The 24,432-nt window shown below is 40.7% G+C and overlaps 1 protein-coding gene across 1 annotated transcript in view; it reads right to left on the bottom strand.

Annotated features, from left to right (window-relative positions):
* esyt2.S (extended synaptotagmin-like protein 2 S homeolog) overlaps nucleotides 1-24,432 on the bottom strand; it is a gene marked incomplete at its 5' end in the record, with an annotated part of 81,414 nt that overhangs the window by 33,131 nt on the left and 23,851 nt on the right. Inside the window, 5 exon segments of the mRNA NM_001095791.1 lie at nucleotides 1,868-1,957; nucleotides 3,629-3,701; nucleotides 4,859-4,935; nucleotides 8,111-8,245; nucleotides 10,006-10,047. Coding sequence (NP_001089260.1) covers nucleotides 1,868-1,957; nucleotides 3,629-3,701; nucleotides 4,859-4,935; nucleotides 8,111-8,245; nucleotides 10,006-10,047 — 417 coding nt within the window.

The following is a 24,432-nucleotide window of genomic DNA, read 5'->3' on the forward strand; positions in this document are numbered from 1 at the left end:
GGAAACCATATACATTTATGGATTGACATTTAGAAGGAATTTCCTTTATAACTAATAATTGTAACACTTATAGTTTTGTTAACTAATCATGATTCCCTATGAAGTAGTATAAATAATAATGAACGTATTCCCGTTGTATCCCAGTTTAACAGCAGTAGTAAAAAAAAAAAAAAAAATGGGGCAATTTTACGCCGTCATTGGTATATTCTACAGAGGGCATATCAGGGAATTTATATTGCCCCCTATACAATCTTATTGAAGAGGTAAAACAATTGGTAGTATGGTTATGACATCTTAAATTAAGAAAGAGCAGAAACAAAGAGATGTGTTCTCGGTATTAAGGAGTCCAGGTATGTATTCTTACATGGGTTGTGCACAATGCCAAAATGCTATTAAGGGCAAGGAATTTGTGCACCCCCGGCGCGGGACATACTGTTCAATTACGGGGACATTATTCGAGTACCTCTAAGTATGTTGTATATGTGTTGACTTGCTCATGTGAGCATATATACATTGGAGAGACAACTCAGATGGTAAAGTCACATATATCATATAACATAAATCCTCAATCAGTTTAGGAAATACTAAACTGCCTACATTTCTTAAATATGGGTCATAGTGTAGACCAGTGATCCCCAAGCAGTAGCTCGTGAGCAACATGTTGCTCTCCAACCCCTTGGATGTTGCTCCCAGTTGCACTTATTTTTAAATTACTGACTTGTGGCAAGTGTTTATTGCATAAAAAACACATATTCTGCCAAACAGAGCCTCAAGTAGGTTGACAGTGCACCTAGGGGCTACCAAATGGCCAATCACAGCACATATTTGGCACCCCAAGAACATTTGCCATGCTAGCGTTGCTCCCCAGCTCCTTTAACATCTAAATGTTGCTCAAAGGTTCAAAGGGTTGGTGATCCCTGGTGTAGACCAATTGAAATTTGTGGTTTTGGAAGGAATTCCACTTCTTAAATATGGAGGAAACTGTGAATTGAGGTTGAAACAAAGAGAGGTGTGGTGGGTTCATAATAGGAATTCACTGGCACCATATGGGCTCAATAGGGATTATGATCTATATCCATTTATATGAAAATAATGAAATATGGGTTAAGAGGTGGAAATCTGTAGTTGTGCGAATATGTTTGCACATGAGATTTTATGAAGCAGAAAATAAAGAGAGATAAATAAGGAGAGCTTGAAACATAATGGGGGAGGTTACAAAGATATGGATTAAATGTTTTTTACATTTGATTACTCTGTTAAGCTTGAGAAAGGCCACACTGCATGCCCGAAACGTCGCTTCTATGAGATCTTATGTACTACACAGGTTGTACTTTTGTACATGATGAACAGAGAATATATATTTTCTATTTTTGATAAATTGAGTGCCGCCTCTGTTAATTTAGTACTAGTATATATACATATACACACACACACAAACACACCACTGCCACACAGTGCCCCTCTGGGAGACGAAGGCAAAAGGCCTTTCTGTTCTACCCTAAAATAGTCACAGTATAACAGGATAAGATATTTATGATAAATCATAACTTCCTGCCACATGAAACGTCTATGTTTGCCCAACTCGTGCATATGATTTCCCTGCATGTGACCTAACTATCACTAGGGAATGATCATAACCCAATGAATAAACTTATCAAATGTCACAAATCAGCTGCATTTAACTGCTCTATTTACTCTGTATTTCTAACCAATGCACAAAAGCTAACATCATCCAGTTAATGTTATTTGCCGAGCCGATAATTTAAGTGCCTCTATGGCATTGCCCAATCCCAAATTACCAAATCCCTTCCCCTTACCTCAAGGACAATGGATTTGGCAGCAAGAAAAAGATTTGCTCCAAACTCACCGGTTTCCTGAGGAAAAATATAGACAGGGCTCCAACTATTGGTACATCTCCAATCAGAGGCTCCAGTATAACTCTCATCGTGCCATGGAGCTGGAAAGAAATGAAGGAGATTATGGTTCATATATGTGATGAGATATATATGGGGAAAGCACAAGATGGAGGTTCTAAGGACCCTGTCCTGCATTGACACCTTTTGGTTTTCCTTGGGTAACGTGTTCAAGCCCTAGGAAGCTCTCTCCCTTATAGCAACAAATTCTAAATAAAGAGTCAAAGAACGTCCAGTAGCATACAAAAATAGGGGTATCGGGCACTCAGAAAAATTCCACAAGGGCCTAAAAAATTTAATTTAAAAATATAATATTTATTGTAGATTCATTAAAAAAGGAACAAAAGCTCTAGTGCCCTACCCGGGCATTAAATCATAGGCCCAATACACCGCATTTTGTATGGGGCTGGTTTATCCTCTCCCTAAGCGGAGGGTCTGGTGCGTTCTACAAGGTGAGTGATCAACATATTTTGTGTACTGTGGCCCTCTTTTCTTGGTGGTTTAATGTTAGAGGAGAACTAACCCCTAAACATAAACATGGCTAAAAATGCCGTATTTTTTATAATGAACTTATTGCACCAGCCTAAAGTTTCAGCTTGTCAATAGCAGCAATGATCCAGGACTTCAAACTTGTCACAGGGGGTCGCCATCTTGGAAAGTGTCTGCGACACGCACATGCTCAGTGGGCTCTGAGCAGCTGTTGAGAAGCTAAACTTAGGGGTCGTCACTAATTATCCAGCAGAAAATGAGGGTTGTCTGTAATATAAGCTGATGCTACAGGGCTGATTATTAAATTCTGATGCTAATTGCGCTGGTTTCTGTGCTGCCATGTAGTAATTATCTGTATTAATTACTAATCAGTCTTATATTGTGACATTTCTATTCTATGTGTATATTGTGAGTGGGTTCCTAAGCTCAGTAAGTAACAGCAGCACTTCTTTAGTTAAGCTTTAGTTCTCCTTTAAAGAACATGCTGTAACCCATCACACGAGCAAAGCCATGACATAAGCAAACTCATTCTTGTTAGGGGTCCAGGTGAGACAGAGAGTTAGGTACTCTGGTAAATGTACCATTTAGTATCAGGAACAACCCGAAAACCCTCATAACGAAACAGCTTTTCCCCTTTATCAATATACTGATTCTATGATTAGCACTAACAAATAGCACTTGTTTATTTGCGTCTGTTCTGTTTTATACTAATTGAGGAACAGGTCTTATTTCTCAAGAGTAACTGGAGGAATAAAACCCCACTAATTGGTGCTCCTCTATTAGGTCTACTGAACAGGACACATGTATGGGGTGTGTAGTGGATGCCCTTATGCTGTCCAAGGTTTATACAGCACCTAGTACAATTCAAAGATTTGAAAGTTCAAGATAACTTGATAAAGCAAGAGAAGACTCTGCTAGATCATTATTTTGGGTTATTAGCAGTGTTAATTAGTTTTAGCCACTAACAGCTCTCTGTGAAGGTCAGAGCATCAGTGCACCTAAATATCTAGTTACTTGACCTTAGATTGTGGACTCTCAGCAGAGCCAAAACCTTGATCTGCTATTACTCAGAAAGCATCACACATAAAAAATGAGTGTAAATTGCAAAAGTGTTCAGTGAAGCATTCTCATTCTCTTTTCTTTTGAGTCAACATTTCTTTTTGGGGTTAGATCCGGTTTAAAATGTTCTTGTTGTTTAAACAGTCTAACTGCAAACTGATAGCTACCTGGATACTTTTCACGCCGGCTCTGCAGAAGTACCTCTTCACTTCCAAATCAATCTCTGTTTCTCCGACAAAACTGAAAATGATGAAAAAAATAGGAATTTTGTGAAATACGAGAGTTTAATAAGAAAAACGCAGGGCTATAGCACAGCAATATACAAGTGAGCGGCCCGGCATTTTCACGCCTTTGACAAAGCCCGCTGGTTGTGGGTGAAACGTCCGTCGGCGCAATTTTAGAATCTGGTTAAGCAGGGTGCTGCAATGGACCTATATAGGGGCAACTACCCATGATCCAGGAGGGTATATGCTGTGGGTGAAGGGGTTGGCTGTGGAATGGATCTTTGGGCAGCGCCCTTGAATTCGTCAAATGCCTGGGGAACAACATAATCAGAGCAATAGATCAAATAGACACTACGGGGCAAATTCATCATCGGTCGAATATCGAGGGTCAATTAACCCTCGATATTCGACTGGGAATTAAAATCCTTCGACTTCGACCGATCGAACGAATAATCCTTCGATTGAACGATTAAATCCTTCGAATCGAACGATTCGAAGGATTTTAATCCAACGATCGAAGGATTATCCTTCGACCAAAAAAACTTAGGCAAGCCTATGGGGACCTTCCCCATAGGCTAACATTGAGTTCGGTAGGTTTTAGATGGCGAACTAGGGGGTCGAAGTTTTTTCTTAAAGAGACAGTACTTCGACTATCGAATAGTCGAACGATTTTTAGTTCGAATCCAACGATTCGAAGTCATAGTCGAAGTCGAAGGTCGAAGTAGCCCATTCGATAGTCGAAGTAGCCCAAAAAACACTTCGAAATTCGAAGTTTTTTTTACTTTGAATCCTTCACTCGAGCTTGGTGGATTGGCCCCTACATGTCGATCAGCTTATTTTCAATCTGGGAGGAGATCTCTTTAGTCTGTTAAAAAATAGAAATTTATTGAAGAGTCATTAAAAATGGTAAAGGCGTGCCCAGAACATATTGTAGGCTGGCCTTTTTATGGGTTTCGTGGCTACTGGGCACTTCCTCATTCTGAGCCACGAAACGTGAAAATCGGGCAGCCTACAATATGTGCTGGGCACGCCTTTACCATTTTTAATGACTCTTCAATAAATTTCTATTTTTTAACGGACAAATAATCGGCTCCTTTGGTGCTACATTTTTCCTCGTGCTCTATATGTACTATAGCTCTCCTACTACAGTGATTTGAACATAGTTATATTTACCTTATCTGCAGATCCAAAATAATCTGTCTCTTGTCCACATTTTCAGTGTAAACTTTGACACCATTGATCCTCAGGGGCTGGGAGAAACACAGTAACAGACAATGATTAATATTAAGGCACATATTCAACTCTGTAATCTAATATAATTATCCTTTGTTGTTCAGGTGGCCAGAACCAATACAATGGGTCATCTTCCTTACTAGAAAGTAATTATTTTATTATTATTATTGTTAAACGTGTATTTTAGAGCACCAACATATTTGGCAGTGCTGTAAAATAAATGTGTTTCTACAAAGAACATACAGAATTACATAACTAGTATTATTATTAGAATATTATTAGAATATGTTGAAATCATTTTAAAAACTCGAAACCAACATCCCACAACACAAGAGCTTTTGTTGATTCAAACTGCTTCCTGTGTCCCGTATTTTAAGAGCGAGAGAACAGTCGGCATTTTTGGGTCATGACCAACAAGTGAAGACTGTCCGTGGTCTCGCTGACCCACTGGACTGGGATCAGATTTCACCAACAGATGAGCTTTGTTAAAGCAATATCCAGTGTTGCCTTAGCATTCTACATAGGCAATTATTATCTGAAAAAGAGCAGTGATAACTGCAGCTCTGGGGTTTGAACTAGCCACTGGCATTTCAAGTACACAGAGGCCCAAACGGCCCCACATCAACCCAATAAATAGTGACTGTCTATGGAATCTTACAGCAGCCCCTAAGGCATTTGCCTGAATCCACAGTTTGACAGTCTGGGCCTGAGCTCTGCCATGTTTCCCCCAATAGAAAACAACCTGCAATGTCCCCCAAGTGAGCATTTAGGCTGATGGCCCACCAGGGGAATAATCGCCAGCAATAAATCTCCTCTTCTGCAGGAGACTAATCTTATATGCTTTCCCACTTAAAAGAACAGTAACATAAAAACATCAAATATTTTTAAAAATATAATGCAGTGTAACACTGCACTGGTAAAACTGGTGTGTTTGCTTCAGAAACACTACTATAGTTTATATAAACAAGCTGCTGTGTAGCCATGGGGGCAGCCATTCAAGCACAGGATAGACAGTAGATAACAGATAAGTACTACTATAGTTTATATAAACAAGCTGCTGTGTAGCCATGGGGGCAGCCATTCAAGCACAGGATAGACAGTAGATAACAGATAAGTACTACTATAGTTTATATAAACAAGCTGCTGTGTAGCCATGGGGGCAGCCATTCAAGCACAGGATACACAGTAGATAGCAGATAAGTACTACTATAGTTTATATAAACAAGCTGCTGTGTAGCCATGGGGGCAGTCATTCAAGCACAGGATACACAGTAGATAACAGAAAAATACCACTATAAGCTCTGTAGAATATAATGTTGTTATCTGTTATCCACTATTTAACCTCTGCCATATAGTAGAGTCCTGCAGCGGGTCGGTTACCCGCAGGTTACCTGCAAAAACCTGCGGGTAGCAAGTAGAAGTTTCGGGAGAGGGTATTGATGCAGGTCGGCGGTTCTCTGGGTTTGCGGGTCGGGTTGTGGGTCTTCTCAATAGCAAGTTTTACTCCTTTTTTCTGAGCATGCCTACTTCTAATGATGTCACTTCCGGTTTACAATAACAGCACTTCCTGCTTCTTGATGGTCGGTGAATCGGGTTGCGGATAAGGTACTTGCGGGTCAGATAGCGGGTCCAAGCGGGTTGCCAGTCCTGGTTGATTGCAGGTTTAACAAATTGGTTTCGTGCAGGACTCTCTGAAAAGTCTTTGGAGCAGGCACTCAAAGAAGGCAAACTTCCACCAGGCAATAGGTTCAAAGTGAGAAAGGTTTATTATGTCCACAGCCTTACGCGTTTTGTGTCACACACTTAATCATAGGCCTATGCATCAAAGACTTTTCGGATTGTCCGCTCCCCATGCGGAGGGCTCAGGGAGGTGCACCTGGGCCTCTTCCCTCATGTGGTGATGGTGAGTACCGTATATACTCGAGTATAAGCCGACCCGAGTATAAGCCGAGGTACCTAATTTTACCTACGAAAACTGGGAAAACTTATTGACTCTAGTATAAGCCTAGACACAACTACAGCCCTGTCTCCCAGCAGCGCACATTCTGCCAAAGCACCCCCCCAGCGATCAACTGGACTTCTTTGCAAAGTTGATGTGACAGAGAATTGCCAAACGGATTACTGTGTGCATTGTCCCACTGTCCCACTACCATGTGCAGAGGGTGCTGTGTGATATTGCCATCACTGTTAATCTTTCGTATAACCAACAGAGGGCGCTGTGTGATATTGCCATCACTGTTAATCCTTCATATAACCAACAGAGGGCGCTGTGTGATATTGCAGTCACTGTTATTCTTTAATATAACCAACAGAGGGCAATGTGTGATATTGCAGTCACTGTTATTCTTTCATATAACCAACAGAGGGCGCTGTGTGATATTGCAGTCACTGTTAATCTTTCATTTAACCAACAGAGGGCACTGTGTGATATTGCAGTCACTGTTATTCTTTCATATAACCAACAGAGGGCGCTGTGTGATATTGCAGTCACTGTTATTCTTCCATATAACCAACAGATGGCGCTGTGTGATATTGCAGTCACTGTTATTCTTTAATATAACCAACAGATGGCGCTGTGTGATATTGCAGTCACTGTTATTCTTTCATATAACCAACAGAGGGCGCACTGTTATTCTTTCATATAACCAACAGAGGGCATTGTGGGATATTGCAGTCTCTCCCCAAGTGTACTGTTGGTATAGGAATGATTAAAAGTGACTGAAATCTCAGCGGGTCGGGTACCGCTGACCCGAGTATAAGCCGAGGTACAGTTTTTCAGCACATTTTGGATGCTGAAAAACTCGGCTTATACTCGGGTATATACGGTAATCACTTTCTACCTGAAGACCATAAACTTCAGATTTATTATTGATATTGTTCACGTAGGACGCTCTTTTTTCAGTTTCCACCATTGCTACAGAGCAGCTAGTTTATATGTACCATAGTATTGTTTCTGAAGCAAAGATCAGTTTTACCAGTGTAGAGCAACAGTAAATGATATTTTCATTACTTTAAAAAAAAAATTTTTGGTGTTACAGTCCCTTTAAATGCTTTCCCATTGGCGATAAAGTGAATCGCTACTGGTAAAAACCCATGTGTCTCTTAAGTCTTCCAAAGTCGCTTGAAGTTTCTCACAACTGAAGACAACTGAAGAAGCCCCTTGCAATGGATCAGCCTGTGCAGAACACATACCTGTGATCCCATGTCAATCTTAGTAAAATTGAAGGTGCTCAGGTGGGCGTTTGCACCCCTCACAGCGGGCTCTATGGTCTCTCGGAACAACTTCTCTATGAACTGGCAGATGTAAGGCCACATATGCTTCACAGTCTGTAAAAAGAGTAAAGGATACATTGTGCACACTGCTATAAACGCAATATACAAAAAAAATAAAAAAATAATATATATATATATATATATATATATATATATATATATATATATATATATATATATATATATATATATATATATAAATGCACACAAACTAACAATACATATAGAGCCAGTGCATGCTGCAATGCAGTCTAACCCCTGTACTTACGTTCGTATTAGTATAGAAAATAGGTCAGTACAAATACAGTATGTGATTTCACTTGATTTGAAAAAATTTCGAAATTTATCATGTACTGTTTTCTTTTATTGGGAAAAACTTTGAATCGTACGATCGGAATGTGCTATTACTTCGAATCGTACAATTCGAATTTGATTGAAAACGCATCTATTCGATCTAAAACTGACCTATTCGGTAATAATAAAAAAAACCTTCGATTTAATTTTGGTTGGTCTTTTTGAATTAAAATTTCGAAGTTTTTCAAATTCGAAATTCGGCCCCTGATAAATCTGCCCCTTAATCTTAAAAGGGACCGAACCGTCAGGTACAATACAATGATTTTGATACATAACTAATGGAAGGGATTGCTGGTCCTTTCGCACGGTTATATAAGGCACATATTATCCAGAATTCTAAAGACCTGGGGTTTTCCGTAATTTGGATCTTCATACCTTAAATCTACTAAAATATAATCTAAGCATGAAATAAACCCAATAGGCTGGTGTTGCCTCCAATAAGGATTAATTATATCTTAGTTTGGATCAAGTAGAAGACACTGTTTTATTATTACAGAGTACAAAAATTATTGTAAAAAATTTAAAATGGAGTCTGTAATTCAGAGCTTTCTGGATAACGGGTTTCCAGATAACGGACCCCACACCTGTATAATTTTTTTCTTTTATTGATTGCTCTATACATCTACTTGTTTCAATCTTACATGGACCAAATCCACATGATGTTCCCAGAAGGATCTTAGGGGAAGATTTATCAAGGGTCGAATTCAGAAGTAATGGGGGGGTTTTTTGAACTCTCATAACTTTCGAAATTCGAATAAAAAAAGACCAACCAAAATGTATTAAGTTTTTTTCTGCGGGTGAATAGCAGAAACGGCAATACGTCAAGAAACTACCAAATCAATAAACTCTATGGGATCTGCACGTTTGAAACCACACTGTACGTATATACGCAGCGTATTTTAAATATGGCGTCCAAATTCAATGAGAACAATGCGAAGTGCATGTTGGGAAAATAGTCGTACGTGCTGAAAAACGCATGAAAAACTCATGTTGCCGGTCGCGTGTGGTTTCAGTAGTGTATTTACACCTGGCTGTTCTTTTTTAAAAACGCAATGTAAAAACGCTGCAAAAACGACACGTCTGGCCTTACCCTTACTACATCTACATCGGTGTTTATGATCCTAAAACAGAAATTCGGCAGGTTTTGGATGGCGAATGGTTGAAGTCGATGTTTTAAAGAGATTGTACATGATAAATTTCGATATTCAAATTTTTTTCAAATTCAAATCAAATTTGGACTATTCCCTAGTTGAAGTACACAAAAATAGCTTGGAATTCTAATTTTTTTACTTCAAATTTTCAATTCGACCTTTGATAAATCTTATATTTTTTATTATTTGCATTTTTGAGAAGGGTATAACATGCATAACAAGTATTTTTTTTGCACTTGGGCAGTCTGTTTTGAAAGGCGAGTGGCGGTACAAATATTTTTTATTTTTATCGATGTATGAGCAACTTACTTTGTTGAGCCATTCTGCTCTTTCGATATCGGGGAAATGTACCTGCATAAGAGAGAAGAGGGCTGTCAGTCAAATAAGCAGAAAGAAATACACGATTATCTCACACAGTTCACACACATACTACAGGTATGGGACCTGTTATCCAGAATGCTCGGGACCTGGGGTTTTCCAGATAACAGATCTTTCTGTAATTTGGATCTTCATACCTTAAGTCTACCAGAAAATCATATAAACAATAGGCTGGTTCTGCTTCCAATAAGGATTAATGATATCTTAGTTGGGATCAAGTACAAGCTACTGTTTTATTATTACAGCGAAAAAGGAAATATTTTTTTTCAAAATTGGATAAAATAGGGTCTACGGGTGACGGCCTTTCCGTAATTCTGAGCTTTCTGGATAATGGGTTTCTGGATAATGGATCCCATACCTGTACTAATAAAGCCATATGTGTGTAACGCTGCATTTTTGAGCCTAACGCAACATATCAATTCTCAGGATCCATGGTATAGCGGTGATTCACATTCACAATAAACTGAGCCAGTTTCGAGCGTTTGTGCCCCTCCAGTGGAATGAGAATGAATATGTCCGGGTGACAAAATGAAACTCAATATACAGTAAATGTCATTGTGGTATATGAAGCAGGAAAGCCAGTACATTCATCTGGAAAGTTTCCTTGATGCTCAGGAAAAGCCTTTTGGCCTAATATACTTTCAAAAATATTTCTGCATTGCCGTCATCCATTGGCAGTCGCTCCCACTCCCAGTACAGTCAGTACAGTCAGTACAGTCAGTACAGTCAGTACAGTCAGACTTAAATCACTTTATTTGATCATTTCATTTAAATGCTGGGACCTAAGGCTACATAACCCAGAGCTTATTACACACACACACACACACACAGCGCCGACAGATTTATGCAGCACTTTACAGAGATTATATATCATTTCCTTCACTCCCTGTCCCACTGGTGCTTACAATATAAGGTGCCTATAACATTCACACACACAGTTGGGTCAGTTTTAGGAGACTTAATGCAGGGCCAGGCCAGCTAGGCAACTCAGCCGGCCACTATCGCTCCCCCCCCCCCATGGGGGTGAGCTCCACCGAGACGAAGGGGAGAGCAACAGAGGGGAGGGTGGGACGGAGACGGGAGGAGAGAACAACGGAGGGGAGAGGATGGAGGGCAGAGAGATGGAGGGGAGGGTGACAGGAGGTAGGGGAGGACGAAGGAGGGGTGGGTGATAGAGGGAATGAAGAGGAGTAAGACTGAGGGGTGCGAACACGGACTAGGGGTAGGCAGAAGACAATTTTAGAGGTAGCTGCCCAGCGCCCCCCTATCATTGCACCATAGGCAGCTGCCTCTTCTGCCTACCCCTAGTTCCGGCCCTGCCTTAAAGGAAAACTATACCCCTCAAACCATGTAGGTCTCTATAAAAATATATGCAAAACCCTGCTTCATGTAAATAAACCACTTTCATAACAATGTGCTTTATTAGTAGTATGTGCCATTGGGTAATCATAAATAGAAAATTGCCACTTTAAAAAATAAGGGCCGCCCCCTGGGATTGTATGATTCACGGTGCACACAAACAAACCATACATGTTAGGTCACATGAGCCAATTTACAGACAGAGTTCTGTCTTTTATTTCCACAATTCTTCCTGTTACAGTTAGAGCTGCAGTATTTCTGGTCAGGTGATCTCTGAGGCAGCACACAGACCATCACGAAATGGTGGCTCAAGGCAAGAAATGTAAAAAGGCAATATTTACTAAAATATATATTCCAGTTTGGTAAGATTCTTTAATATGCCACTTAATATGATATGAACTATCTGTTGCTTAAGTATTAATTTTGGGGGTATAGTTTTCCTTTAATGTTGTTGGAGTGCGGAAGGAAAGTGGAGTACCCAGATAAAACCCACAGAGACATGGGTTGAACATACACACTCCTTGCAGACAGTGCCCAGACAGGAATCAAACTCAGAAACCCAGCGGCGTAAGGCATCAGTGAAAGTAGAGTCTGCTGAGCACATTGGTTTGAGGCCCTTATATTCCTGACATCTATACATTTTGTTAGCAGTGTTATTTTTAGAGATGCAGGGAAATAAAGCAATCAGGTCCCGTAGGAGCAGAACTAATGGCACCGTCTCTGATTTATATAAAAGATAATTAAATTTTCCTATGCAGAGAGCAGAAATTGCAAGTGGATGACCAAGGGCCACTCCTTGTCTTCATTTTAATAAAGTCTAGCCTCACACCTCAGGTATCAGCCCAGTACATGGAAAAGGCTGGAGAGTACCCTTAGGGTAGAACTCCAGGGGCGATTTTGGTGCGATCCTACGCGCTGCGCAAAAACGCAGGTGTCAAGTCGGATGCAACGGAAATAAGGTAAGAGATGAAAATGTCGGATGAAGTCGCAGCGTTCATCCGAACGGATTCAGGTGCAGCGTCTGAATCCGTCAGTCATGCCACGTCGGACGAACGCTGCGACACCATCCGACATTCCTGTTGCTTACCTTATTTCCGTTGCATCCAACTTGACGCCTGCGTTTGGGCGCAGCATGTCGGATTGCGCTGAAATCGCCCATGGAGGTCCTCCCTAAAGGTGGCCATACACGGTACAACTACCACTGGTCGCAGGAAAGATTGTTAATTTTCACTACAAACGTTAAGAGCTGAATCAACAGATAAACAGGTAGAAACAATAGGCGGCCAATCAAAATTTTCCATCTTGAGCAAATGAAGACAACTCTTTTGCCGATATTGCTCGGCTCGTCTCCCACCAAACCGAATATCGTATGATGCATGTATGGCCACCGTAAGGCTAATGGCTCACAGAGGGGGCTAAATGCAATGGGGGGATATCGGAGGTATTTGCTTTTTGAAAAATATTGGTGGTCAAGTCGACCCTTGACAATCTAGGTCAGGGGTCCCCAAACTTTCTTACTCGTGAGCCACAGTCAAATGTAAAAAGAGTTGCGGAGCAACGCAACCATGATATCAGTTCCTGGTACAGGCCTATGAATAAGGGGCAGGTTTATCAAGGGTCGAAGTTAAAAAAAACTTCGAATTCAAAAAAGACCAATCAAATAGAGGTCGAAGGTTTATGGGGGTCGAAGTGGTCTGTATTCGGCCTACTTCTGTAATAAAATTACCTGTGCGGCGGGGACGCCCGCGGCGTGGTCTTAGGAGCCGGCGCCATCTTTGATTCCTAGGGCACTCGCGGCGCGCCTCTTAAAGGTACAGGCGCGCTGGCGTGATTGTGCCAGCGCGCATTGACGCACGTTTTGGCGTGGACTTTGACTGTATTTAAGGCCCATTCTGACCCCCAGCCAGTGCCCGTGATAGAACTTGGTTTCTAGTGGTTACTGAGCCTTGTGCATCTGATCCTGTATCTGTTTGACCTGATTATCCGGTTTTGACTCCTGCCTGTTCCCTGACCCCTGCCTGCCTACGACAACTCTTCCAGCTTAACCCCTTGATTGACCACCCGGTTTGACCCTTGCCTGCCTGATGATTCTGATATCCGCCTGCCTCGACCCAGCCTCTCTGACCATCCTTCTGCCTAATCCTTCGTACCGTGACCTTTGGCCCAAAAGACTTTGCTAACAGCCGTGCCCCTTTGCCAGCCAGAACATCTCGCCTTGCACCCCTGGTTAAGTCCAGGTGGCACCCAAGTAAGCTGAGGGCTCCTCCCGAAGCCCAACGGTGGTCACACTACTGGTAAAGCCAAGCCGAGATGAGGGTGCTTGGCACTTGTTCTGGGTGCCGGTCGTGACAACTTCAAATCATACGATCGAAGGAATAGTGCCATCGATCTACTTCTGATGGTTGATCCCCATGTCATTAATAGGGAAAAAGATAAATATATAGGAAGACTGGTATTTCTTTCCAGAAAAGGTGGTAACCCCAATTTGGATTCGGTTCGGCCGGGCAGAAGGATTCGGCCGAATCCGAATCCTGCTGAAAAAGGCCGAATCCTGGCCAAATCCAGAACCGAATCCTGGATTTGGTGCATCCCTACTATCCAATCACTGATCTAGTTCATTTTGTAGAAAAGGTAAAGGGAAGGACTCAACCCCCCCGCCCTCAGCTCCATGTGGCCAAGAAGAGAGAGGAGGCAACGTACCCACAAGGGGCTGACACATAGGAGCAGCTGCACGAGTGATATCTACATTTGCAATTTACACACTTTTCATCAGTCCTGCCCAGAACCTGATGAAAGGCTTGGTAAGTGGTGAAACGAGCATCTGACAGCTAGTGGAAATCACATCCTTGAAAAGCTGCTAAGAGCACTGATGGTTTTATCCGCGGTTGCTTTAAAAAAGCCAACCAGCTTTGCCTGATGAGCTGCTGTACTGCTTGTGTAACTGTCCCAGTAACATAGCCATGCACAGGGCATGCAGCAGGGAATTTGCACACGTGAGCTGACTCAGCAGCTGAGAGATATTGATTATCTCAAGGATAATCTATACAGATCAGAGTTAAGTAATCCTACTCTGCACTTTTGGGAATGGAAATTGAAATGGAAATGGAGCAATGAAACACACAAGGGAAAGGGGATTTACACACACTGCAGGGTCGCACGTTCCCTGTATAACAAAGGCTGTAAGGTAACGGGCAAACCTACTGTTATTCAGAGCATAGCAAAGAGAAATCAGTTTGTTTATGCCCTGTAACAAATAAAGACATTTATGTTATACATCTGTTAATTATTAACAAACGCACATGAAAAACACTTACCGTAGATGGTATTTGAAACAATCAGGTAATTTGCCAGCTCTATTATAAACATAGTCTGAACGCTTGTAATTTGTTTATTGTTTCACAGGGCTGTTTCATTCTATTCATTAAACCCATGTATTTTGTCCTGTTCCTCACTCTGCAAGGCAGAGACTTACTTTATATAAGCTTCAACTAATTACCCGTCCCAAGTAGCTTATGTTCCATTAGTAACCCATCACAAGCTCCCGAGGTTCCATTAGCTACCAGTCCCAAGCACCCGAAGTTGCATTAGCTACCCGTCCCAAGCACCCAAAATTCCATTAGCTACCCGTCCCAAGCACCCGAAGATCCATTAGCAACCCATCCCAAGCACCTTAAAGTTCCATTAGCTCCCCGTCCCAAGCACCCAAAATTCCATTAGCTACCTGTCCCAAGCACCGAAGATTCATTAGCTACCCATCCCAAGCACCTTAAAGTTCCATTAGCTACCCATCTCAAGCTCCTTAAAGTTCTATTACTTCCCCATCCCAAGCACCCAAAATTCCATTAGCTACCCATCCCAAGCACCCAAAATTGCCATCCCAGCCATAGAAATTTGGGTTTCAAATTTCCAACACTCTGATGTTTAACTAGCTCCCTATAGGCATAATTAGAAATACATGCTCAGAAGCCTCAGTTTTTAATAGTTACTCAACTCTGGCACCCTGGTGTACCACTAAATTCATATGTCTGAGGCACCCATAGCCATATTCAGTACCCTAAGGCTACTAGTTCCCAGCACCCTAACATACATTTAATGATACATCTCCAGCACTTTGATGCTGCACTAGATACCAATCTTGAGCACCCAGAAGTTCCATTAGCTAATAATCTTCACCACACTAATCTACTAATAAATACCAATATGTAGCAATGGGTGAATCTGACAGGTTTCGCTCCGTCCAAAATTTGTGAAATGGTGAAAAATTCACCAAATGCATTGAAGTCTATGGGTTGTTTGTTTTGTTTTTTGCCGCAAGACACATTTTTTTCCACCCAACATTTTTTTCCACCCATTGGAGTCCATAGAAATATTTTTTGCACCAAAACCTGGTGAAAAAATTCGCTCATTACAACCAATATGCAGTTTCTCAGTCTAGTTACCCATCTCCAGCATCCTCATGTGGCATTAGCTGCCATTCCAAAGCACCATGACCTATTACCAACAACCCATCTACAACATATTGAGGAACCATTTGTTCTGCACCCAGTGATACCACTAGCTACCAGTCCCCAGCACCCTGGTATGTTGGAGTACTGAGGTACCACTAGGTTGACATCTCTAGTATCCTGGAGTACTGAGGTACCACTAGGTTGACATCTCTAGTATCCTGGAGTACTGAGGTACCACTAGGTTGACATCTCTAGTATCCTGGAGTACTGAGGTACCACTATGTTAATATCTCTAGTATCCTGGAGTACTGAGGTACCACTAGGTTGACATCTCTAGTATCCTGGAGTACTGAGATACCACAGGTTGACATCTCTAGTATTCTGGAGTACTGAGGCACCACTAGGTTCAGATCTCTAGTATCCTGGAGTACTGAGGCACCACTAGCTGCCTTCAGCATCATATTATTTGCAAACTCATTGGCAGACACAGCAGACCAAACTTAGACAACCTATGTTTTTGTGTTGGATCACCTGCACCCCATCTACATCGCAGCTGCAGTTCTATCTCTCCCTGGCCACCATAAGGCTGCATTTTCGGTGAAGGCCTATAATAGCATTACATATACAGTAGATACCAGTTGAGAAAATGTAATAAAAGGTGCAGATCTCAGTTATGTGCTTATATCTTAGTAAAGAAAGTCTGTTTATTGAGTCAGACAATCCAGCCGAGCTCTATATGAGGCTCCCAGCTAACAGGGTAGTGCGGATCAGGCATCAGAATCTAAAAAACAAATACCACACCCTACAAGGTCTGTGTCCTTTCTATGAGTCATCTTATTACTACAGTGTGGCCACATTCAATAGCATCTCCCATCACAAACACTTTCCTAATAAGTCTGCCTGCACACATGCACCCTTGCACTTCCCCCGAGCAAACCCAACAGTCCCCAAAAAATGGACCCTTAAAGGGGCTGTTCACCTTTAAATTAACTGTTAGTATGATGTCGAGTTATATTCTGAGAAAATTTGCAATTGTTTTTTATTTTTTTTTGTGGTTTTTGAGTTATTTAGCTTTTTATTTAGCAGCTCTCCAGTTTGCAATTTCAGCAATCTGGATTCTAGGGTTGCCTCCATGGCTACACAGCGGCTTGTTTATATAAACTATAGTAGTACTTATCTGTTATCTACTGTGTATCCTGTGCTTGAATGGCTGCCCCCTGGCTACACAGCAGCTTGTTTATATAAACTATAGTAGTACTTATCTGTTATCTACTGTGTATCCTGTGCTTGAATGGCTGCCCCCATGGCTACACAGCAGCTTGTTTATATAAACTATAGTAGTACTTATCTGTTATCTACTGTGTATCCTGTGCTTGAATGGCTGCCCCCATGGCTACACAGCAGCTTGTTTATTTAAACTATAGTAGTACTTATCTGTTATCTACTGTGTATCCTGTGCTTGAATGGCTGCCCCCATGGCTACACAGCAGCTTGTTTATATAAACTATAGTAGTACTTATCTGTTATCTACTGTGTATCCTGTGCTTGAATGGCTGCCCCCATGGCTACACAGCAGCTTGTTTATTTAAACTATAGCTGTGTTTTGATGCAAACACACTAGTATTACCAGTGCAGGGCAACACTACATTATATTGTCAGTCCTTTAAATAAACTTACATTTTTTGGTGTTACTGTTCCTTTAAAACCTTAAATCATTTAAACTTAAAATGAACCCAATAGGATCATTTTGCCACCAATATCTACTTATGCAGCAAAACAATAAAGCCTGCCCAATCAAGATCGATTTTTGCCCAGATATCAATCATTGAGGTCTGTCAGAGGGCCCCATACACGGTCAGATAAGCAGCCAACAGTCTAAAGGACCCAAATTGGCAGCTTAAATCTGCCTGTGTATGACCACCTTTAGTTACCATCACGTACAAGGCACTGTTTTATTATTACAGAGAATAAAAGGAAATCATTTTAATTATTTGATTACATTGGAGTCTATACGAGATGGTCTTCCTGTAATTCTGAACTTTTTGGATACCAGGTTTCTGTATAACGGATCCCATACGTGAACTAGATTCTTTTAAAATAAACTACCCCTTTATACGTTGTGGCTTTGTTAAGTGGGTCATGCATAAGTCAATAAATTTGGCCCTTCCAGAGTCGCCAGTTTATGGGACACTCAGGAAATTTTAGGGGTAAAAAATCCTGACAGGCAAGGACCACATCAGCATTTTATTCTGGTCCTCTCCCAACAGTTCTCCAAAAAACCCCATTATGTTCAGAGGCCAAACAGTTGGATCACCCTGATTTGGCCCACTGTCCTAAAGGGGTGGTTCACCTTTCAGTTAACTTTTTAATTATTTGCCTTCTTCTTCTGACTCTTTCCAGCTTTCAAATGGGGGTCACTGACCCCTTCTAAAAACAAATGCTCTGTAAGGCTACACATTTATTGTTATTGCTACTTTTTATTACTCATCTTTCTATTCAGGCCTCTCCTATTCATATTCCAGTCTCTAATTCAAATCAATGCATGGTTGCTAGAGGAATTTGGACCTTAGCAACCAGATTGCTGAAATTGCAAAGTGGAGAGCTGCTGAATAAAAAGCTAAATAACTCAAAAACTACAAATAATAAAAAAGAAAACCAATTGCAAATTGTCTCAGAATATCACTCTCTACATCATACTAAAAGTTATCTCAAAGATGAACAACCTCTTTAAATTAATTTTTAGTATGTTACAGAATGACCAATTCTAGCCAAATTTTCAATTGGTCTTCATTATTTATTTATTTCTATAGTTTTTGTATTATTTGCCTTCTTCTTCTTTCAAATAGGGAGGGCACTCACCCCATCTAAAAAACAAATGCTCTTTAAGGCTAAACATTTATTGTTATTGCTACTTTTTATTACTGATCCTTCTATTCAGGCCTCTCCTATTTATATTCCAGTCTCATATTCCAATAAATGCATGGTTGCTAGGGGAACTTGGACCTTAGCAACCAGATTGCTGAAATTGCAGACTGGAGAGCTGCTGAATAAAAAGCTAAATAAACTCAAAAACCACAAATAATAAAAAATGAAACCCAATGGCAAAGAATATTGGAAAATTACTCTACATTTACATATTCGCTTAATCCACTGTTCATTTACCCTGCAACTATGGGTTGTAAGACTAATAAAGGTATGGGATCAGTTATCCTGAAATCCATTATCCAGTAAGCTCTGACTTCCGGAAAGGCCAACTCCCATAGACTCCATTTTATCCAAGTAATGCAAATTTTTAAAAATAATTTCCTTTTTCTCTGTAATAAAAAAACAGTAGCTTGTACTTGATCCCAACTAAGATATAATTAATCCTTATTGGAGGCAAAACCAGCCTATTGGGTTTATTTAATGTTTACATGATTTTATAGTAGACTTAAGGTATAAAGATTCAAATTAAAGAAAGATCCATTATCCAGAAAACCCCATGAGCCTTTTGGATAAGAGGTCCCATACCTGTGCATACATAAAGGCTGCTCCGTGTTTACTTATATGGGAACGGTGAGAAAAGCATTGTACAGGTATAGGATCCCTTATCCAGAAACCAGATATCCAGAAAGCTCTGAATTACAGAAAGGCCGTCTCCCATAGACTCCATTTTATCCAAATAATTCAAATTTTTAAAAATGATTTTCTTTTTCTCTGTAATAATAAAACAGTAGCTTGTACTTGATCCCAACTAAGATATAATTAATTCTTATTGGAAGCAAAACCAGCCTATTGGGTTTATTTAATGTTTAAATTAATTTCTAGTAGACTTAAGGCATGAAGACCCAAATTACGGAAAGATCTGTTATCCGGAAAAGCCCAGGTCCCAAGCAGTCTGGATAACAGGTTCCATACCTGTACCATTTATTTTTAATTTGGATGAATACCAAATCCTCCGACAAATTCATTCCTTTTTGTGTCGTGCTGAACAAAAAGACTTGTTTCACTAGCCTTTGTGAGGCTTTATCATGGTATGCTCCAATAAAAGAGAATGTTATTTTTTTAAACCTCTGGAAAAAAGGCAAATGCCTGCGGCAGCACAGAGTTTATTTGTGTTTAGGTTTTTCCTATGGATACACAGAGTTTCCAGATATATTTTTAGCCTTTTTGTTTTTGGAAACATGAAAATAATGACTACATCGTGTTTACCTTATAGCACATGTGCAGATAAGGGCTGCAAAGTAATGCAAAAAAGGAGTCAAGGGTTCAGCTCTCAGGAGATTATAATTCAAAGGGAACAAGTGAAATAAAGTACTGGTATTGGATCTGTTATCCAGAATGCTCGGGACCTGGGGTTTTCCAGATAATGGATCTTTTCCGTAATTTAGATCTTCAAACTTTGTCTACTAGAAAATCATGTACAAACCCAATAGGCTGGTTCTGCTTCCAATAAGGATTAATTATATCTTAGTTGGGATCAAGTACAAGCTACTTTTTTATTATTACAGAGAAATAAGAAATCATTTATAAAAAAAAAAATTGGATTATTTGTATAAAATGGAGTCTATGGGAGACGACCTTTCTGTAATTTGGAACTTTCTGAAAAACGGGTTTTCGGATAACGGATCCTATACCTGTACTGTGTAAATACACCCTCGAAATACAGGCAGGCAAATGTCAACCGAGCCACTCAAGGCTTCATAGTAAAAGACGAACACTGCCTGCAAATCTCATACAAGTATGGGACCTGTTATCCAGAACACTCAGGATCTGGGGTTTTCCGGAGAAGGGGTATTTCTGTAATTTGGATCTCAATACCTAAAGTCTATTAAAAACACAGTTGGATTGGGCCCACCAGGACTGTGACTGAAGAGCCGTCTTCCTGGAACTCAGCGTCCATCCTAGCCACCCAACCCATGCGAATGTGGGAGCCACTTACCTCCTCCTTAAAGGACAATTTAACCCTAAACTTAAGAAACCCAACTACATAGACTCCCCTCCCTCCAGCCTAAGTGTTACCCCAGGCAAATGCCCCTAACGTTTTACTTACCCCTCAGTGCAGATTCAGGCATCAGAGTTCACGGACGCCATTTTCTTCTCTTTGGAAATCTTCGGAATGAGACCGGCATGTTGAAACATGCGCAGTTGGAGCAATTTTCTGCCTCACATCAACTGTGCATGCGTCGAAACTCACAAAAATTGCAGAAGCGCCGGTCTCATTGCGAAGATTACCGAAGCGGCTAAAGAAGATTAGGGTTGAATTCTCCTTTAATTTGCCCCAACCGGTCTGAGCAGAGTAGAGGCTATATACTCGGTGGAGGAGAGGCTTCCAATTAGAGATGCACTGAATCCAGGATTCGGTTCGGGATTTGGCCTTTTTCAGCAGGATTTGGATTCAGCCGAATCCAAGGGGAAAAATTAATTTTACATCCCTGTTTTGTGACAAAAAGTCACGCGATTGCCCTCCCCTCCCCTAATTTGCATATGCAAATTAGAATTCAGATATGGTTCAGCCAGGCAGAAAGATTTTGCCGAATCTCGATCCTGCTGAAAATGGATGAATCCTGACCGAATCCCGAACAGAAACCTGGATTCGGTGCATCCCTACTTTCAACTGCACATTTGAGTTTGTGCACCTCCAGCCTGCCCAAAGGCTCCGTAGATTTCTATATATAGATTAATTAACCTTAAATACTAGAGCTGTCAAAACTGTATTATGCCAAGGCTAATAATAATCTAAAGATCAATTAAGTGGATAAATCATATGGTTATTCGTCGTAATACACAACGCTTTCTCTGGCAGACGAGCAATTTTAAAGAGACAGAACACTGTATGCGGCCCAGAATTTCAGTCATGGGCAGAAGATATTTGAATATGTGAGCAAGTTGGGGAACAGGTCAGATGTGGAAGCAAAAAACTGAATGGATGAGATCTAGGATGGAGCTGCACAATGAGGACTAAAGCTTAATTAAAGAAGTAGCTAGAAATGCTGTACATTATGTTTTGGGCTTCTGTACCAGCCCAAGGCAACCACAGCCCTTTAGCAGTAAAGATCTGTGTCTCCAAAGATGCCCCAGTAGCTCCCCATCTTCTTTTCTGCTGATTCACTGCACATGCTCTGTGCTGCTGTCACTTACTGAGCTTAGGGACCCACTCACAATATACAGTACACATAGAATAGAAATGTCACAATATAAGGCTGATTAGTAATTAATACAGATAATTACTACATGGCAGCACAGAAACCAGTGCAATTAGCATCAGAATTTAATAATCAGCAAACCTGTAGCATCAGCTTATATTACAGGGGAAGCTAATTTTCTGCTGGATAATTAGTGACGAGCCCTAAGCTTAGCTTCTCAACAGCTGCTCAGAGCCCACTGAGCATGTGAGTGTCACAGACACTTTCCAAGATGGTGACCCCCTGTGACAAGTTTGAAGTACTGGATCATTGCTGCTATTGACAAGCTGAAACTTTAGCCTCGTGCAATAAGTTCACTATATAAAATATGGCATTTTTACCCATATTCATTCTAGGGTTTAGTTCTCCTTTAACCTTGCATTGTTATTACTGCTCCACTTTTGCCCCAGGCTGCACCACAAAATCGGTGTCTTCTGATGCCACAGTCAGCATCCTGTTGCAGATTTTTTTTTTTATCTGGACACAAACAAAATCAGAGAATTACTAAATGTAGAATTCTTCAGATTTGCCTGAATGCCAAATGCTACACCAAAACCAAACAGAATCAATGGATTTTTCCTCTTTTGTGATGAATTACTATTATGCAAATATATAATATAATCTAATTTTTAATACCATCTAGTTGAATTTTTGTGTGTAAGCCCTGTCAATCAAAATTGAACAGGAGATCAGCACCATTAGTGCAGTAAGTGTTTTTGCAAATGGGTGTTTTTAAATAGTTGTGTTTCATAAGAAAACACACCGGTTTTACCAGTGCAGGGCAACACTACATTATATTGTCATTCCTTTAAAACATTTGGTTTTTGGTGTTACTGTTCCTTTAAATCACTTGAGTGGTAGGAGACTTGCAAGGAGAGAGAGGGGGGGTTCAGTCAGACTGATGATGATATCCAGCAGGGCAATTCAGCATATGCTGCCTGCCCCCAGGAATTCCATGCTGCTTATGCAATATCACCAAACAATAGCAGGTCAGGTTAATATTCCCAACATCACTGCTGAACTGGTTGCTATGGGTAACTGGACTGGTGCAATAACATATCTATGTTAGTAAGTTTTTCTTTATATGTCTTTGCATATTATTAGTCTGATATTTTATATACTTAAAAACCATGTAAACATTAAATAAACCCAATAGGCTGGTTTTGCCTCCAATAAGGCTTAATTATATCTTAATTGGGATCAAGTACAAGCTACTGTTTTATTATTACAGAGAAAAGACAATCATTTTTTAAAATTTTGGATTATTTGGCTAAAATGGAGTCTACTGGAGATGGCCTTTCCGTAAATTCAGAACTGTCTGGATATGGGTTTCCGGATAACGGATTCCATACATGTATAATTACAGTATATTTTCCCCCGGTTCTAAGGGACAGAGATGCTTTTGTTTGACAGTGGCAGAGAAAAAGGGCTCACGCTTGTAATAATGATCTGTCAAATGACAGTTTGATCTATAAATTTCCTGGCTGTGGAACAAGGACACGGTGTCTAAGTGAACAATTAGAGTTGTTTAAATGCTAACAGCTGCCCCGCACAGGATGTACCACTGCCAGAAATACCCCTGTCCTCCAACATAGAGCGCAAGTACAAGATCCCCTTCAGAGAACTGTGTGCGAGGAATCACACAGGCCGGGATGGTTGGCATTGTTGGCACCTAACTTGGAGGGGAGATACTCATTTTATCACATGCACAAACATCTAAGCATGGCTGCCTGGCTCTGCCCTCTGCACATTAAAGGAGAATTCAACCTGTAATAAAAAAAAAACCTCCCTCCCTCCGAGTTCACAGCAGCCATCTTCTTTCTTCCGTCTTTTTCTGAAGTTTCAGCACATGCGCAGTTGGAGTAAATTTCCGGTCCCGAACCACTGCGCATGCGCATTCGCAGGGATTCCGGACCGGAAATTGACTCCAACTGTGCAGGCGCTGAAACTTACGTAAAGACATGAAGATTACCGGAGAAGAATAAGATGGCTGCCGTGAACTCCTAGGCCAGAATCTGCACGGAGGGGTGAGTAAAAAATTCGGGGCATTTGCCCGGGAGGGGGGGCAGGTAGGCTGGGGGGAGGAGGGAGGTCTACACAGGGTAGGGGGGGGTTATTACAGGTTGAATTCTCCTTTAAAGGAGTAGGAAAGGCATATTTAATTAGGGGTGCCAAAAGTTAGTTAATATGACAAACAATATATTTATTTCATTAACACTTTCAATATATATATATATATAAATAATATACACAAAAGTCATCAATATCTTCCAAATTATATACTTATAAACAGTGAGTTCTGATTTCATCAGTTATAAACGGTGAGTAGTGATGTCATCAGTTATAAACGGTGAGTTCTGATGTAATTTCTGTCACATGACTCACTG

This window comes from Xenopus laevis, chromosome 6S (genome assembly GCF_017654675.1).
Source record: "Xenopus laevis strain J_2021 chromosome 6S, Xenopus_laevis_v10.1, whole genome shotgun sequence".
Taxonomy (NCBI): Eukaryota; Metazoa; Chordata; class Amphibia; order Anura; family Pipidae; genus Xenopus; species Xenopus laevis.